The 19,180-nt window shown below is 34.9% G+C and overlaps 1 protein-coding gene across 2 annotated transcripts in view; it reads left to right on the top strand.

The window, feature by feature from the left end:
* The window catches only part of ek1 (eph-like kinase 1), an 83,369-nt gene that overhangs the window by 48,159 nt on the left and 16,030 nt on the right, over nucleotides 1-19,180 (top strand). The window contains exons 8-12 of one of the 2 annotated variants that reach the window (XM_051097958.1): nucleotides 731-839; nucleotides 11,928-11,995; nucleotides 12,440-12,565; nucleotides 12,679-12,864; nucleotides 18,121-18,178. In XM_051097958.1, the coding sequence (XP_050953915.1) occupies nucleotides 731-839; nucleotides 11,928-11,995; nucleotides 12,440-12,565; nucleotides 12,679-12,864; nucleotides 18,121-18,149 (518 nt within the window). In that variant the 3' untranslated portion in view covers nucleotides 18,150-18,178. Of the gene's footprint in view, nucleotides 1-730; nucleotides 840-11,927; nucleotides 11,996-12,439; nucleotides 12,566-12,678; nucleotides 12,865-18,120; nucleotides 18,179-19,180 lie in introns of those variants that run through there. The other variant, XM_051097957.1, reaches the window with a different exon arrangement.

The raw sequence follows: 19,180 nt of genomic DNA, 5'->3' as shown, positions 1-19,180 counted from the left end.
TGTTAGAATACTCACTGTGGTATTAATAAAGTAATTTAACAGTTTCTAATTGTTTACTATGTGGCACTATTTTCTTAAATTAGCGCAGTTAGGTAGGTAAGAGGAAATATTAATGTACTAATTAATTTTAAAACTGTTTGTTTGTACTTTTAAACACTTTAAAGAAAAAAAATTAATACAAATTTAAAAGAATTAAAAAAATAATAATGATAATAATAATAACCAGCATCGAATCGATTAGTGTAGCCTATGTCAGATCGCTGTAGTGCCTCAGTGCAGGAGAAGCGGTAACGTTAAGTTAGCAGGAATCGCATATGAACTGATTGTCTCCGCTTTAATACCAGTTTCAGCGCAAGTAAACATCAGTAAACATCCAAAGGTGTGTTAAAAGAAAGATTTTAACATACTAAAATCCGTTTTTGTCTCATGTAATCTCTCAATCAGTGTTTCAACTGCGCAAAGACGTCAACAGCTTGTAAACAATGTCACGTAATGTCACATTTACCTCAGAAAAACACATTCATGAGCATAAACTCATTAGTCAGCTAGAAAAATCAGCTCTAGAGGAGCATTTTGCTAAATATAAACATCATATAACATATTTATTGTATTTTTTACTGTTCGTTATGCATTTATATAGGTTTTGACCTTAAATAATGAAGCTAAGCTATAGATATTATGTCAAAACTGTGGTAAATTGTGCTTTAATGTTGGTTTCTCTCTCTTTTAGATATGCTGGCGGTTGGAGATCCCAACCAGCAAACCATACTGGCCATCTCTGTGGCAGGTGGTGCGGTGCTTCTGGTCTTGCTTGTGGCCTGTTTTGTTGTGAGTGGACGGTAAGAGTAATTTACTATTCTTCTCTAACCTTTCTCTTCTAGGAGATTGCAGCATGCTGTATGATGAAAAAGCAGTTAATTGGCAACTTCTTTATAGACAGACTTGGATGAATCAGTGCTAATCTGGGTTGTTTAGCCGTCAACAATTCCATATGAAGGATAAAGAAACCATGTTTTATTTAATCAGCGAGGAACCGTAAATATAGAAAGACAGAATCGAGCAAATGAGATGTTGTAGTGTGTCTGTCAGTGTGTGTATGCCTTTGTTCTGTGTGCATGTGTGCATTTACACAAAATCAAAAGGACACAAAATTGTTTAGCCCTTTGATTGCATAGCGTGATCTGTGGAGATGAAAGCAAACACTTGAGAGAACAATTGAAGAGACAGACATAAGGGAGAAAAGCAAGAGTAGACACGCTGTACGGCTGAGAATGAGGGAGCTAATGAAATGGAAATGAAAGGAAAGGGGGATCTGAGGATACGAGGAACAGAAAGCAGAAAATAAACCGCTCTCAATGACATGAAATGGTCAGATGAGTCATGAGGTGATGTTTGCGTAGGTGTGTGGCCTTTTGGTCTTGCTAGATTTTTATATCCAAAGTTGGGTTTCAGTGAACTGTAATGCTGTTATTTTAAATAATTATTTATTTTTAAAAAAAAGCAATTATTTATTTTGTTATTTTGTAATTTTATATAAATATTTTTTTAAATTATATTTAAATAATATTAATGAATATATTATATAAAATATAACGTGTATATATAATTATAAAATAAAATTATTTTTATAAATTGTTATTTAGAATATTAAAAACATTGTACCAACAATTTACCCTGCAATAAAATACTTATTCATTATAAAATCTAATTAATATTATGATATATGAAATATTTTTACTATTTAAAATAGCTGGGTTTTTTTTTTTTTTTTTTTTTTTTTTTTTTTTTTTTTTTTGCTTCATTACTCCAGTCACATGATTCTTCAGAAATCATTCTAATATTCTGATTTGCTCCTCAAAAACATTTAATATTATCATTATGTTGAGTAGCAGCTGAGTAGATTTTTTTCAGGTTTCTCTGATGAATAAATGTGTTTATAATCACTTTTGATCGAAAGCATCCTTGCTAAATAAAAGTATTAATTTCTATAATTTATTAAAATAGAAAGCTATTATTTTAAATAGTAAAAATATTTCACAATATCACAGTTTTTTTCTATATTTTGGATCAAATAAATGCAGGCTTGGTAAGCAGAAGAGAATTCTTTATAAAACAAAAAAAAATCTTACAGTTCAAAAACTTTTGACTGGTAGAGTATAGTATTATATTTCTCATATAAAAAACAATGTGACAAAGGCAATGTGCAGCTACCCAATTTAATTTGCCCTAGCAATATTACAGAAAGACTGGCATCGTTGCAGCTTTTTATTTTAGTATTGACCGGTACTCGCATTCCTATTTCAAAGGCTGATTTACTAGGGATTTTTTCAACTGTTGGCTGCTATATGATCCAGTATGTTGTAACACAGAATGAGATTTCCGTCTGCTTTGCAATTTGTAACCCATAACGCACTGTGACAGAAAGGTCCCGTAGGATGCGTTATGTCGGCCAAGTTTATGCCTGCAAGCCAAAACCTTGGTGCTGCCACCTCTTATTCATGGTTTCCACCACCCCCAACTCAATGCATGTGTGACTGCTTGTGGGAAGACCCTCATGGAAGCAATAAAAACAGTTTTGATTCTGATCTCGAATGACGTGTTTCTAGTGTGGTGTGGAGGCCAATGAATCGTAATGGTGAGTGAAGCTAAACTCCGTAATTGCATTCAGTCCCTTGGCATTGGATTATACTGAACTATATATACTGGACTTAACAAGGTATGCAGTCCACAGTGCCCTTGGTTGTTTTACAGCTTTCAGAACCTCAGCTGAGCTGTGAGAGTCTAAGGCCTTTTTATTATTGACAGTTTGAGGTCATTGATTTTTGATTCTCTCGCTGAGTTGAAAACATGCATCAGTTGTTTGCAAAGTTTAACTCAAGTGGGAATCATAAGCAAGATGTTGTGGTTTCGAATGCTCATGTTGAGCAAGGTCATAATAGATCTGGAGATTTTTTTTTTTTTTTTCTTCCCCCTGACAGAATTTATACAGCAATATTTGTGACAAATCAGAGTTCTAGAATGTCTAGAATTATAGAATTTTTCTTTGTGCATGCATTTCTAACTCCTTTTTTCAAAAATGTGTCTAGAAATCATGGAAATGCATTGGTCAAGAGCGATGGAAACTTTGGCCCATGTGTTTGTCTTCTGTTTGCACACCAAATTTGAGGTTGGTCAGAGAAATATGAAGAGTTCAGGCAAAAACTTTGTTTTTGCATCATTTTGGGCAGGCAGTAATTTGCAGTTGGCCAGCATTCTGGTACTTGATGGGGAAAAAAAACAGATCTGATTGGCTGGTGATGATGCTGGCAGATGGTCGTCGTTTGTCTTTCATTTCCCCCCTATTTACTGCTTATATCCAGAAAAGCAATTAAAATGGAGGACACACTTTAAAGACTTTAAAAATCCTTGTGATTGTGTGGAACATTTCAGTGGAATGACAGATGCCGCAGTACATCTAGCAGGTGCCTACTAACCAAAGATGCGCACATTTGCAAATCTGAAGAGCATTGTTTGCCAGCCATGAAGAATACAAGCTTCTGATATTAAAACTCCCTTTACGTCTGGTTGGACAGCCTCCAAATCATTCGCTAATGCGAATTATTGCAGTTTAATGATGAAATCTACAAGCCACATGGTTGTTTTCTGCAGGAATGATAAATGAATTGTTGGTTAATATCCCATTATTGGGGTTATTGCATTTCTGATTAGTGGTTATGTGTTTGTGTTATGTGAGGAACCTTTTCGGCTTTTTGCCCCCTGTCTGTCTTTCTCAATCACATCAAGATTTGGCAGATTTGTAGTGTGCTAAATCATGCAAGAAGGGAAAAAAATGATACATTGCATAATAAGTGCACACCATATAACAGCTGCTTTCTGATTGTTAAATATATTCTGTGGGACATTTCAAAAATAAATAAATGATTAAATTCTATTAAATTATACACCAAATTATCCAATTCTGACTGCAAACATCATTACAGCAAAAAATGGTGCACAGGTTGCTGTTTCTCTATGCTGGTTTTTGGGCTATTAAAACTATTGTGATATAGCAGCTGAAAACAGACATATACAATGATAAACTAAGAGATTTCGGTGCCACATTTCTGTCTCTACAGTGAAAACTCACAGTGTAGTGTAACTGATGCCATTTAGGGGAAGTAGATTTTGTTCAGTGAGTGAGTGAATGCAGGTTGTATATGTGTTCTGTTATTCAGTTCTTTGTTTGAGCAGTGTAGATCATGCTTTGGAGGCACAGCCGTAGGCTTAATGGGTCTTGTTCGGTTGATTTAGTGTAGACATTACCTGTATCTCGCCCTTGGGTTTGATACCATACCGTGACTGTTAAGTCAGTCCATTTGTATGTTTAACAATGAAATGCAGCAACACATACAAGTACACACAGGAAATGGAATTACTATGCCATTCCGAAATGGTTGCATGAGCGAGTTTGGTTGTTAAACAGGGTTGTGTTTTTTTCAAACAGTTCCATCTGGCTATTCCAGTGCCTTTCCAAGTGGAAATCTCTGGCCGTGTAGCCCCTGAGCACATTGTGACTCGTTCACTCTCAGCACGCAGCTTCACTTAGAATTTCATTTCCATGCGTTTAATGGCAGGCCAGCTGTAGATGTGTCTGGACGCATCAGCAGAACGTTGCAGAATGTAGAGGTGGATGATATGTTGGATGCATGTGCAATGGCAATGGAGATGAGACCAGGATGCGCCATCAATCAGGTTGATTTTCTTCTGGACTTCAATTAGCGTAATGAAGCCTTCTGAAATGATAGAGTCAGTGTTTTTAAAACACCTGTCAGAGGAGCTTAGAATTTATGAGTGTCCATTTCCTCCAAACAGACGATCATTTCCTTTTTTTGTAATTAGCCTGATTGTAAATCTATTTTTTTTTTCTCTGGTAGGAGGAAGGGTTTACAGAGATGTCTCTAGGGACCACACTGTCAATTTCTAGTTGCAATTGCAAGTTATAAGTCAGAATTGCATGATATGAACTCACAGTTGTGAGATATAAACTCACAATTCGAATTTTTTTCTCAGAATTACATTGGTATCTTGCACTTCTGACTTTTTTCTTGTCTTCGCAAGTTTATAACTTGCGATCAGAATTTTTTCTCAGAATTACGTGTTTGTAAAGTCAGAGTTATGGGAATTGTGGGAAGTTCTGACTTTGCTCTCAGAATAGCTTGATATAAATATGCAATTACGAGAAATAATGTCAACTGCGAGATATAAACGTGCAATTGTTTTTTTTTTTCTTTTTGTTTTTTCTCCGAATTACATGTTGGTATCTTGCAATTTTTACTTTTCTTTCACAATTGTGAGATATAAGCTCGCAATTCAGATTTTTTTCTGTATCTCAAAATTCTGACTTTTTTTCTCGCATTTGCAGGTTTGCATCTCTCAATTCTGACTTTTTTCTCAGAATTACGTTTGTATCTCGCAGTTCTGACTTTTCTCGCAATTGTGCGATATAAACTCACAACTGCAAGTTATAAAGTCACAATTGTGAGATATAAACTAGAAAAATTATGACTTTTTTTCTCAGAATTGTGTGATATAAATTTGCATTTCAGATTTTTTCTCAGAATTACGTGGTTGTATTTTGCAATTCTGACTTACTTTCTTGCAGTTGCGAGTTATAAATTCAGAATTGCGAAATATAAACTTTCAATTCTGACTTTATAACTTGGTTTGTATCATGCGGTTCTGAGAAAAAAAGTCAGAATTGCGAGATGTAAACTTGCAAGTGCAAGAAAAACTTTTTTTTTATTCAGTGGTAGAAACGGGCTTCCATATTTTTTTTTTTTATTTTATTTATTTTTTTTCAGAAAATATTACAAATTATTTGGAAATACTTTCTATATTTTCGAATTTTCAAAAGTTTATATTTACAATATATGTATAAAAGGTAGTATGTCCACATATGTCATTATGTTTTATTAGTTTTGTAATAACTGTTTTAATGATCGATTTATTTTGGTCTGTTTGGTTTATCTTCATCAGATGTGTCCATAAGTCTTTGTGCTTCTCTGAAAAAGCTTGCAAAATTACAAACTTCTGGAGTGAAATCATTAATAATCCATGATATTGACCGGCAAACATTATGCCCCACAAATACATTGACTCTTTCTTTACAGATTTGTCCAGATAAAATACACACTTCGGTGAACCGTTCCAAATTAGCACTGTCCTTTAGGAGAACCAGCACGTGGCAACATGCAAGGACATCAGTTGAATTTTGCCCTGTTGTTCATGCCACCCTACTGGGATGTATTGACCATGCCAGTGGCTTGGCATGTCCTTGTAGCAGGTGAAAGCCGGGGCTGGCCTGCCGTCCGCTACATGCTGAACAGATCTCCAGACCCAGCTGGAAACTGCTTTACCTCATTAGCTCAATGAGCTGGAGTATCATTATGTAATGAACTAGTTTGAGGGTCAGAGGACAGAGTTACCACATTAAAACGACAGTGTTTTATGCTTGCAGCACATCATCTCATGCTGAGACTGCTCAAGGAAACCACTTGATTCTTTGTCTAATGGGATCTAGTTTATATAGCGAGGCTATTAATGTCCATATAGGCTAAAAATCAATTACAGGGAAAGAAAAGCTTGCACATGATGCACAGTATCTTTAAAAAGACAACTTTAAGATGCATAGTAGTACCTTAAAGTAGTAATATGTACTCTTAAGGAACTACTACTGTAATGCTTTCGCTATCAAAAGAGTTACATGCCAACGTTTAGTACTTTCACAACTGTCACAAGGTTTGTATGAGCAAAAATATTGCCTATTGTCTGTTTCCTCAATCTCTCCATTACATCTTTCTCTTAATGCTGATGGTAGACTCTGAGTCAGCTCTCACTCATCGTTCCTTCAAGCCGGCCAGACAGTTTAAGAGTCTCTCTGCTTTTGCACCACGGCACTCGACGTTCCTTTTTAAGATGCACAGAGAAAGATGTGAGCCGTGTCAGCAGATACAAAGCTGCACCGCTGCACTGTCACCTGCAGATACAAGCTTCACACTGTGAGAGTGGGAGAAAGACAAAAGAGAGGAAGAAGAAAGGAAAAAGAAACTGGGTCATAGACAAAAGGGCTTCCAGCGGTGTAGGGCTGCGAAACGTCTTTATCACCACACAAAAGGGATTTGAGGAATGCTTCGGAGTTGAAAAATGTGTTAATTGCAGAGTCCTAGACACTAGTCTGTCACGTTTTTTCTTTTTATCCGCCGTTATAACAGAATATGCAAATAGCGACGCAGTGTGCATATTGCATTCAAATGAGTGACAGGAAGGTTGAAGGGTGGGATCACGCTTCACTTTAGAAGCTCCCGGTTCTCCCGCTGCGGCACGGGAAGTGTTTCATCAGCGCGCTGAGCGGCGCTGCAGCAGGTGCAAGGGGGAGGGATCCGTCTGCGGGACCTCGAGGGACGGCAGGGCAGGTTAGAGAGCAACCGGGGTTGCTTTCAGAGTCGATTTACTCACCCTGATTACCACATGCTTCACTTTGGCGGCCCACCTTTGTGAACCCCTCCAGCTCTGCGCCCCCCATGCAAGCATGTTCCGCTTAATAGACTGTGTTTCGCACATGGGACGGTTAAAGATCGGAGGGGTTGGGGGGTTGTACCTGCACACAGATGCACACTAGGCCCCCAGCATTTATTTAGGGGGGTGTGTGTGTATGTATGGCTGATGAACAGGTGGGGTCTCTCTTGAGACCCCCAGTCTCATTAAAAGCAGCAGAGAGGAAACACCACACATGTACCTCTGAACCCCCCACCAGACGGGGCTGTACAGCAGCTGAAAGGGAAAGATTTACCCCCCGCAGCTCCGTAGGGAGATGCAACAGACCGGATTAGAGGGGGCATGAATGAACCCAGCAGTCTTCCCATTATGTAATAGACCCCTAGGTCTGCTCTCGCCCCAACCCCGGCCTTAGGCCCCGATGCTTTGACTGCTCTGGAGCAGCTGAGCACGCTCTGGCTCTTGAATGAAGGGGGGACTCCGTATCCTGTATTGATTAGCATTGTTAACTGTGTATAAAATCAATCAGAGAATCAAAATACTGGTAACCCTGACGCATGATCGTTTCCACAGCTGCTACAGGAGTATTACTAGTTTAGTGGTTTGATTGAGGAGTTTTGGTGATTTCTCACACTCATTATGGTCTGATTGCAGTGCAGAATTCAGAGTTCTTGAGAGTCTATCCATTTATCCTGTTTGTCATTCTGTCAGTCACTCTGTCATTCTATTTATCGTTCTATTGCCTGATATACTTATCATTCTAGATACCGTTTTGTCAATCTAGATATCATCATTGATAGATTAATCATCTATTAGTCTAGATATAGTGAAATCGGTCTAGATATTGTTGCCAATCTAGTTATCATTCTGTCGTTCTGTCTGTCACTCTATCCTTCTATCTGTGGCTCTATCGTTTTATTCTAACATTCTGTCTGTCATTTTATCGTTCTGTTCTATCTGTCGTTCTATCATTTAATAGCTCTGTCACTCAGTATATATGTATAGTTCTTGATATTGTTTTGTCAATCTAGGTATCGTTCTGTCAATATAGATATCATATCTGTCACTCTGTCCCTCTATGTGTAACTCTATCATTCTCTCTGTCTCTTCTGTCTGTTGTTTTATCTATCGTTCTTTCGCTTGTAGGGATGTCACAATACAATATAATATCGAACCGTTCGGTACAACATTCACGGTTCAATACGTGCTTGCGAATTGCGGTTTTTCGGTTTTGCATTTAAATAATTTCCTTGTTTTATTTCTCTCAAAATGTGCTGTGTGTGTGCCCATGATTTCACGTGCTGAGATGAGGAAACGCCTTCCCATTTATATTTGAAAAAGCAACATATTTATTTATAACATATATATTTAAAAGAGCATCTTCCATTCTAATGACATGCAGTGATAAGCCTTAACTTGTTGTCCAACAAAAGAGAACATTATAACTTATTTTTACTTCACAGCATCAGTCGAGCGTTTGAAATAACTTCCTTTTGTGATCTGATGTGGCTTTTTATGATAGAATGAGGCAGACAGTATATATTCTATACTGTATGTCGATTAGCAGTGGCTTACAAATATACCAGATCATTATAAAAATACCTGAGAAGAACACAAATAAACCATATATTATTGCAGATGAGTGTTTATTGTCCTTAAGTTTCATCATTCAAAACGTTTAACGTTATACCGTTTTTTTACAGTTACAGCAATAGTGATGCCTTTATCCATATTAGAGATTTCCTGGCTGGAATGTCATCAGTGTTATCTCTTTGTCGCATATGTGGATTTTCTGCACGAGGGCACCCTCTGGTGTCCAGTATGAATAAAACTCTATTTTGCATAAAAATCGGAAAAATACTACCTCTCTCAAAGGAAATTTTAAGCAGACATATAATAATCCACACTTTTTCCAGGGTACAGAGGTTTACAGGAGTATTTTGTTAATTAGATGCAAAAAAAAAAAAAACACACACACACTGATGTGGCACGCTATCAGAGCCGAACTGAAAACCGTGACCAGCATTTTCAGTTGTATAGTGTGGACGGAGATCGTTTCAGAAACACAGTGATAACGCCAGTGTAGACAAGGATCATTTTCATTTTAAAACGCTGTTTTAAAACGAAAACACACTAGTGTAAACACAGCCTTTCATGTTCTGTTGTTCTATCTCTCGCTCTATCCTTCTATCTGTTATTCTGTCTGTTGTTGTATCTGTTGTTCTGTCATTCTATCTATCGTTCTATAATTCGATCTATCTATCATTCTATCACTCAATACATCTATCATTCTAGACATAGTTAAATCGGTTTAGATATTGTTGGTCTAAATATAGTTTAGTCTGTCAATCTACATATCATTCTGTCTCTCTATGCTTGTGTTGTTCTATATGTCATTCACTGTCATTTTTATCTTTTTGTTAGATGTTCTATTGTTCTATTTGCTCTGTCCTTCTATTCGTCACTCTGTTGTTCAGCCTGTCATCCTATCTATCATTGTATCATTCTGTCGATCTATCTATCATTATTTAGTTCTGTCATTCTATCACTTGATACATCTATCAATCTTGAAATAGTTAAAATTGGTCTAGGCATTGAAAACAATCTAGATATAGTTTTGAGCTCAAAACTCTACTGGCTTTTGCAAACACTAATCTTGCCTTGCTCTGTTTGGTGCTGGTCAGAGGTTTGCATCTTGCTGTTTAGTTTTAGTAATTCTATGTCAAAGTCTCCTGTGGACAGTAGATTGTTAGAGGATCACCCCAGCTTTCTGGAGGTTGTTGGTGATTTTACAGACATGTATTTTAGGGTTCATTTTCACAGATTTTGTGATTTGCCTGTCAGCAACTACTGTTGTTTTTCTCAGCTGATCAGGTCATTGTTGGCTGCTGATGTCTCCGGTGGTCTCCATGCCATTTGTTTTTTCTATAGCTCTAATCGACTTCGTCTTTTCTTTTAGCATCCAAATTGCTTGCTTTTCTATCATAGTCAGCTCCCTCGTCTTCATCCTGATGTGTCGACATCGAATGCACAACTCAGAATGCAGAAGCAATGGATATAACTAATATGACGCATTCCATGATTTTAATGTCTGAACAAATAATGCAACAGGACACAGCTGATCACTCAGAAAGACCTGCAAGACCTGTTTTTGCCTTTATGTTGATAGGACTGGTCAGAACTGACAGGAGTCGGGAATTCGAACTCGAGTCGCTCGTAGCGCAACGGTGCTGTATGTCGGCACACTGCCCAAAAGACTATTGACACTGACAGATATCCACTTGTTAACAACATTTAAATAACAGTTCTACAGCCATCATTTTAAATTCAGTATTCAAACTGCAATTAAGGAAGCATACAGTAGTTAATCCAGTTCTGAATGGCGGTCATCTTTTGATTATAGGTTTTCTAATGGGTACTTTCACAGTTTTCATTTTGGTCATCGGTGTACACATTCATCCAACATTTGACAATTGTGTTGGATCTCTCTGCCCGTTGCATTTTTATGTCATTGTTTAACTTTTAAAACGTTAACATTCTAAAAACAAAATGTAACCTGCAGTCTGTTCCATTCCTTTGCAGTCTAGCTAGTTTTAGATGCAAGTCTTGTGTGAATTCCCCCAAAGGCTTTCGACTCACAACACCGTCTCTCCACAGTGGACCTCTTACCTGTAGTTAGAGGAAATGCCTTGCCTTTTGTCATTTGCTACAGCACAGTAGAGGCCCCAGCCTGCTTTTCTATTCATAAGTGGATATTCACCCATATTATTGAGCCAGTGTCCTCTAGAAACCCATTTAGAATGGCTTTTTCCACCTGGTCCCCATCAAACATGCCAGTCTGTAGACATTCTGTAGACATTCTGCAGCCATTCTCCAGCCATTCTCCACATTTCAACATGCTGCATAATTACTACGGCCAGTCAGCCTGGGACATTTTGGGCAATACGTTCTTATTAAAGACATGACAGGAAAAGGGAATGTGTGAGCGTGTGTCACTAAGAGGATTAAATGAATAATGAACATAATTATCAGCCCTACGTTGGCCACCTTTCCTCCCCAGTGTATTGGAATATTCATTATCTAGGGCATTTCCTTATTCATGATCCCACTGTGAGAGGAATGATGTAGTTAATGATAAAGTCAGAGGTGACAGGATTGAATTTTCCCAATGTTAAAGAGCAGATTAAAGGAGTTAAATCCCTTACTAGGTGGGAAAACCATACTCTGAAGACACTACATTGTAAGAAAATATATATGTGAGCAGACCAAACCATTGTAGATTTGATTCCACAGTCATCAACATTTCTCAGTCTTGGGGGATTGGTTGGTTGATTTAGTGTGAGAGAAAGCATGTGTGTCGTTCTGTTTTAATTGTGCTTATTCTATTGTTCCAGACGCTGTGGATATATTAAAGCAAAGCAAGACCCTGAGGAGGAGAAAATGCAGTTTCAGCATGGACGAGGTAATGCACACAGGTTTTTTGCTTTTGAAAAATAACTCTTTTAAGAGTAATATTGGACAAAACTTTTTAGGATGTCTAATGTAGTGCGTTCAAAGAACATGTCATCAAATCGGCATTGTATTTTCTCTGGCCAGTCAGACGGCGAACATAATTCGGTCTGGCTGGCTGGATGAATAAAGAAAATGCATGTTTTTCCAGCAAATTGTCGGTTAGCGAACAGAGCCTCTGATGCATCTGCTGATAAATGATGTCTCTGATCGTTCTAGTTGCCTAATGTGTGTTTTCTCTAATGACACTTTCCCTGCCTGCCAAAGACAATGTTTAATGAGGTTGAAAATGCGGCACTCCCCTCCTTTTAGAAAAATGGATGGTTCAGTCTAGGTAACTAAAGTGACTGTAAAACACTCCGACCGTTATACTCACTCCTATATTCTTGCACTGCAGTCAAACTTCCCGAAACCCGCACGTATATTCACCCGCATACGTATGAGGACCCCAACCAGGCGGTGCGAGACTTCGCCAAAGAGATTGAGGTTTCCAACATACGGATTGAAAGAGTTATTGGAGCCGGTAAGTTAAAATTAATGACTACTTGTGTAAACCACCTGAACAGCTCACCAGGGGATTTTAATGAGATGAAAAAAGGGTTTCAATTAGTTGACGTGCTCTTGTTTGACTCCCAGGTGAGTTTGGAGAGGTTTGCAGTGGCCGTTTGAGGCTGCCCAGTAAGAGGGAGATCCAGGTGGCCATCAAGAGTCTGAAAGCTGGATATTCAGAGCAGCAGAGACGTGACTTTTTGAGCGAGGCCAGCATCATGGGGCAGTTCGACCATCCCAATATCATTCGACTGGAGGGAGTCGTCACCAGATGTAAGCATTTACATCCGAAACGCATTTGCATTTGCTAGAAATAGTTTGTACCCCCTGTGTTTTTCCACACTAGATAATTGACCTTACAATCTTATCTGCAACAAAAACAAAATAGCACGGTTCATGAATATTCATTCGAATAAATATTTATGACAATATTTATATCAGTGATTTTCTGCCCTACTTCTACTTTAGAATACAAATGTGCTCTGACAATATGCCTTTGAATTACTTTTATCGCTTTGAATTATCACTCTAGCTAGTAAGATAATGTCTTCAGAAAGGTCGTAGATAAGAAATCAACTTGGTGAGAGTTAGCTTAAATTGTTTGGAAGAAAAATAAATTGAAGAAAGCACCGTTTTGTTTCATAAAGGCATATTAGATTTGTATTACCTCTGATTGCTTGTATCGTCATTCCTGAGAATCTGAAATTGACGCTTGCTGCTCTCTGATAATGAGGATGCTAATATTGGCCGTGATTAGAATAGCGCCACTGAACCATCTTATTGAGAATGACGTCACCACTGTGTGTTTCAAGGCTCCCATTGTCTGCCTTGTAAAAAAGAAGTCTTGCAACAGGTGTTTGGTCACTATTGAGTGGTAATTTCCTCTGCTGATCTCTCTTGTGAATTTTTTTTTTTTTTTTTTTTTTCTCCCTTCATGCCTCTGTGGATTAGACTGACAGGCTCTGTAACAAAAGGACCATCCATATTCATGCCAGCTGCATGAATATCGATAATACAAACATGTAATTGGATGTGAGTTTTGGGAGGAATCATGAATATTCAGTGTCAGAATTATTAACATTAATCCTCTCGACATTTCCTCACAGTTCCTCTTACTTGTGCAAAATGCTAATAGTGGCCTTTAGTTTGATTCAGTTCAAATGGTTAATATTAATGTTGGTGGTACTGCTTTTCCTCTCTTATTAAGGGAAAAGTACAGTAATTTTCTTCTTTTTAATTCTGTGCTGCTACATCATAATTATGAGGTTATGAAAGTCTTGGTTCAACAAATATGTCAGTGAAAGGTTTTAATTATTATAGGCTTAGATTGTCTAAAGGTACACAGACTTCCTGTGGCCCTCATAATGACTTATGACAACAACAATTGCCTTATGGTGACATTAACGTTATTTTACATAGAAATAAGAAAAAAGATATATATATATATATATATATTGTATAATTGATATAAGAAAATTTGTAATATTTATAATATATACATATACATATATATACATATATAAAAATCTGATTATATATTATTCATATTATGTGTATCTAATATAAACTAGATGTAAGATGTAAGAAAAAATATAATTAATGTAAGAAAATAAATCTAATAATTTTACATTGTGTATAAAATGTTATACAAGTATATAAAATATATATAATTAATATAAGAAATATATATGTAATGTTTGTACATTATAGCCTGCACACACACACATACACAGCCGTATCTAATAAAAATGTCAACGTATAAAAATACTGTATAAAATATATTTATTTTAATATATTACACAATTATGTTGCAGTATGTAAGAACAAATAATATGTAACATATATGTATTACATATATATATATATATATATATATATATATATATATATATATATATATATATATATATATTCATATATATATTACAAAATATAATTTAAGAAGTAATTAATGTAAGAAAATATATCTAATAATTGTATATATATATATAATAATAATACATATATAATACATATATAAACATAATATAGAAAATATTCTATATATTTTTATTATATATGTAAGAAAATACATCCTATACATTTTATTTTATTTATGTATTTTATTTTAGATTCTACATTCATTTAAATTTAAGTATATATTTACAGACACATACATATTTAAAATATTATTTATATATGATATATTAATAGATGTCAGAGTAATGCAATTATGTATGGTATAGCTTGGCTGTACTGTTCAAAGCGCTTTATATAGAGATGGTTTAGATGTGTTTTATACTAAAACTGTATGGCACACACTTCCTAATTCAGAATAATCCTGAATAATAAACCATAAGAATAAAAATGTAATTATTTGTGAATGTACCTTTTGTGCGCACATATGTAAACACAATTGAACTAAATTATTGGCGTATGATGCTTAATTAGGCTCAACTATCAGATTACATATCCTCCATATTGTTCTTTCTGGCAAGTAATATAACACACATGTATGCGAGTGTGAGTTTGCGAACGTGTCCTCGTCCGCCACTGATTGGGTGAGATATGATAGCCGGAGTAATTTCACAGGTCACAGATCAGCCTGATGGTGCAGGGAATGGGAATAGGAGAGGTCAGCGACCCCTCGCACTGCATTACAGAAGCAGCTGTCAATCCAGCCCCCTCCTCATACGCACAGACTAATCACAACGCTGATGGAGTCGAGCGGAGATGCATTAAAGAGGCTGAAGAGTGTTTATGCTGCCTGATGGAGCGCCGGCGAGAAAGACAAAGAGTTTTGCGGCGTAATATGAAAAGCATCTGTCACGTAACACAGCTTTCGGAGAGGCGCTCTGTCATTACCACCTCAGACGGAAAAAATTAGACCGTGATTGAGCTTTTTGTAATGCAAATGTGTCGGCAGCTCAGAGAATGGATTCAGAATAGACCTTAATGCCCCATTCAGTTCTTTATCCCCCATCTTTACAAAAACACAGAGCTGTCATCGTCTCTATTATAAAGCCATTGTGCATCTAACCATCAGATTAGCGGACTCCAGTCTGCTATCTGATAATGTTCGCCATCCACGAATGTATTTTCAGGTTCATTCCAGCTGAGTCCTCAAGAAAAGTTTTTCTTTGTGCCGTCAACACAGGGAACAATAGATAAGAGGATGTCGCTTTTAAATCATTGAAAGTATTGCTTTGTTCGGAGTAATGTGTGCTTTAAAGCTAGAGCTTAACTTGTTTTGAACCCAGTACATTCCTTTATCCTCTGATATTTCATGACAAATTGCTGTCATTTCATCAAATGCCTCCAAAGCATGTGATTACAGATGCTGTACAGAGTACATACTGGAGTTGCAGGTCTTTTAATGCAAAACTTTTTTGGAATAGTTTTCTCTAGCAAATGCGTGCATATTAACTGGATACGCCTAAATTGTTTAGTTTAGTTTGTTTTGTTTTGAATTTGCATGATAAATTGCTATCATTTCATCAAATCCCTTCAAAGCAGAGTACGTACTGTAGTTACATTTCTTGTAATTTTTTTTTTCCTGAATGGTCAGCTTTATTTTATTTATTTATGTTTTTTATTTCATTTATTTTTTATTTTATTATTTTAAAATGCTTACATATTAACTAGGCCAGCTGTATTTTTATTTTATTTTATTTTTTTTTTTTATTTTTTAAATTCTTACATATTAACTGGGCCAGCCTTATTTTATTTTATTTATTTTTATAAAATGCTTACATATTGACTGGGCCAGCTGTATTTTATTTTATTTTTATTTCATTTTCATTTCATTTCATTTATTTTTTGTTTTATTATTTTAAATTGCTTACGTATTAACTGGGCCAGCCATATTTTTATTTTATTTTATTTTATTTTATTTTATTTTATTTTATTTTATTTTATTTTATTTTATTTATTTAAATGCTTACATATTAACTGGGCCAGCCTTATTGTATTTTATTTTATTTTATTTTTTATTTATTTATTTATTTTTTTTAAATGCTTACATATTGACTGGGCCAGCTGTATTTTATTTTATTTTATTTTATATTTTAAAATGCTTACATATTAACTGGGCTAGCTGTATTTTATTTTATTTTATTTTATTTTATTTTTTTTTTTAAATGCTTACATATTGACTGGGCCAGCTGTATTTTATTTTATTTTATTTTTTAAAATGCTTACATATTAACTGGGCCAGCTGTATTTTATTTTATTTTATTTTATTTTATTTTATTTTATTTTATTTTATTTTATTTTATTTTATTTTATTTTATTTTATTTATTTTTTAAAATGCTTACATATTAACTGGGCAAGCTGTGTTTTATTTTATTTTATTTTATTTTATTTTATTTTATTTTAATTTATTTTATTTTATTTTATTTTATTTTATTTTATTTATTTTAAAATGCTTACGTATTACCTGGGCCAGTCGTATTTTATTTTCTTTTATTTTTTAAAATGCTTTCATATTGACTGGGCCAGCCTTATTTTATTTTATTTTTTAAAATGCTTACATACTAACTGGGCCAGCCTTATTTTATTTTATTTTATTTTATTTTAAGCATTCCTCTTATATTTCATGATAAATTGCTGTCATTTCATCAAATGCCTCCAGAGCATGTGATTACAGATGATGTGGAGTTTGCAGGTCTTTTCATGTAAATCACCTTTTTCATATTCCCTTAAATAAATGTACAGATTCCTTGCTCCTGTGACTATAATTATGGCCTTTCCACAGTGGTTAGGCATTTAGAGTAGATCGGCTCACCACAGGACACAATGGGCATTTGAGTGTGTGTGCATGTGTGTGTGAATACTGTCTAATTGAAGCTAAAACTGCAACATCAATCACCCTTAAATGTGCATGCATGGATAAGTAGCTAGGTAATTTCATTAACGTACCTATCAGTAGAACCGTCAGCCATACTCTAGCTTAATGGCTAGAGTACGGAAATGCACGTTGTTTGATCTGAACAACAGCTATGTCAAGGAGATGTTGTGGTTCATGTTTAAATGCGCTCTGTATTTTAGTTCAGGTGGCCAAAGGTTTGTAGGTTGAGGCAAGGAGGCCACGTTATCCAGCTAGCTCACTGTCAAAATAATTTGTCCCACGTTGATAAGCTAATGCACAATCCTTTCGGATATCCTTCGCCACGCTTGTCGTGTGGCTTCAGTTGTAAAGGGTGTGACCGATACATTTGTGATTTACTTACAGTGACAGCTAGGACATACAGTGCAACCCCCATTCCTTTAAAACCACAACTGGCTATGTCTTAGGGCTTGGTGCTATAAATAGCTTGTTAGGGATGAATGGGGTTTTATTGGGTTCAATTGGGTTTCTCTTTCTTTGTGCTTTTCTGAAGTAGAGATTACAAAGCCATAATGAAACGATTGACTCTTTGCTTGTAGCCTCACTCGCAAATCTCCCATCTTGCAGGCTTAAATTGTGTTTTGATATTGACAGGGCAGATGTCTTATCTTTTTCCTCAAGGTCTTCTGCTCATATTTTTTTTTTGCTTCTTGTATTGCAGCGAGAGATGCAAAAGGCAATGGCCAGTGATGTCCGTCTGCATTTATATGGCAGGAGAAATGGTGCTTTAATGTAAAAAGAAAAAAATCACTTTTTGACTTCACTAATCAAATCATCAAATAGAGAAATCATTTTTGACATTGTTTGTTTCTAAAAAATGCTTGCATATTAACTGGACCATACGAAATACGTTTTCTTAAATATGTTTTTTTTTTTTTTTTCTGTTTAATAAATTATTTTATTTTAAAATAAAAGAAATTAAAATAAATATTTAAAAAACCCTATTAATTTACAGGAACCATATATTATAATATGTATAACATAGTATGTAGTACATATAACATATAAAATAAATATGGAAAAAAACAACATCACTTTAACCCCATTAAACAAATAGTCAAATGGAAAAAAAATCATGTTTGTTTATTTTAGTTATTTATAATATAACAGTTATTTTCTGTTCATTTTTATTTTTTCATTCTATTTTAATTCATATGATTTAAATCTAAAAAAAAACAAGTAAATAAATGTAAATTAAAAATAGTATATTTGTTTACATGAACAAATATAATAATAATGATAATAATAAATTATATATAATGTATTAATTAATAAAAATTGACCTCACTAATCAAATAATAAAATGGAAAAAATATTCATGTTTGTTAGTTAGTTAGTATTCTCTAGAAAATACATGCATATTAACTGGGCCAACTATTTTATTTTATTTTATTTTATTTTATTTTATTTTATTTTATTGCAAACAGTGGTTAAGTTGCTTATTAATAATAATAATAATAATAATAATAATAATAATAATAATAATAAATTACATATATTAAAAAAAAAACATTTGACCTCACTAATCATATAATAAAATATTTAAAATGTTTGTTTTCATTTTATTTTAAAATAATACTAATATTGCTCCCCATGGAGCAAACCGCGGTTAAGTTTATACTTATAATAATAAATTGCATGTAATATATTAAATAGAAAAACAATTTGGCCTCCTTAATCAAATAATAAAATAATATTTTATTTTATTTTATTTTATTGCA

The sequence above is a fragment of the Labeo rohita genome, chromosome 24 (genome assembly GCF_022985175.1).
Source record: "Labeo rohita strain BAU-BD-2019 chromosome 24, IGBB_LRoh.1.0, whole genome shotgun sequence".
Classification (NCBI taxonomy): Eukaryota; Metazoa; Chordata; class Actinopteri; order Cypriniformes; family Cyprinidae; genus Labeo; species Labeo rohita.
This window is presented reverse-complemented; position numbering and strand designations above follow the sequence as displayed.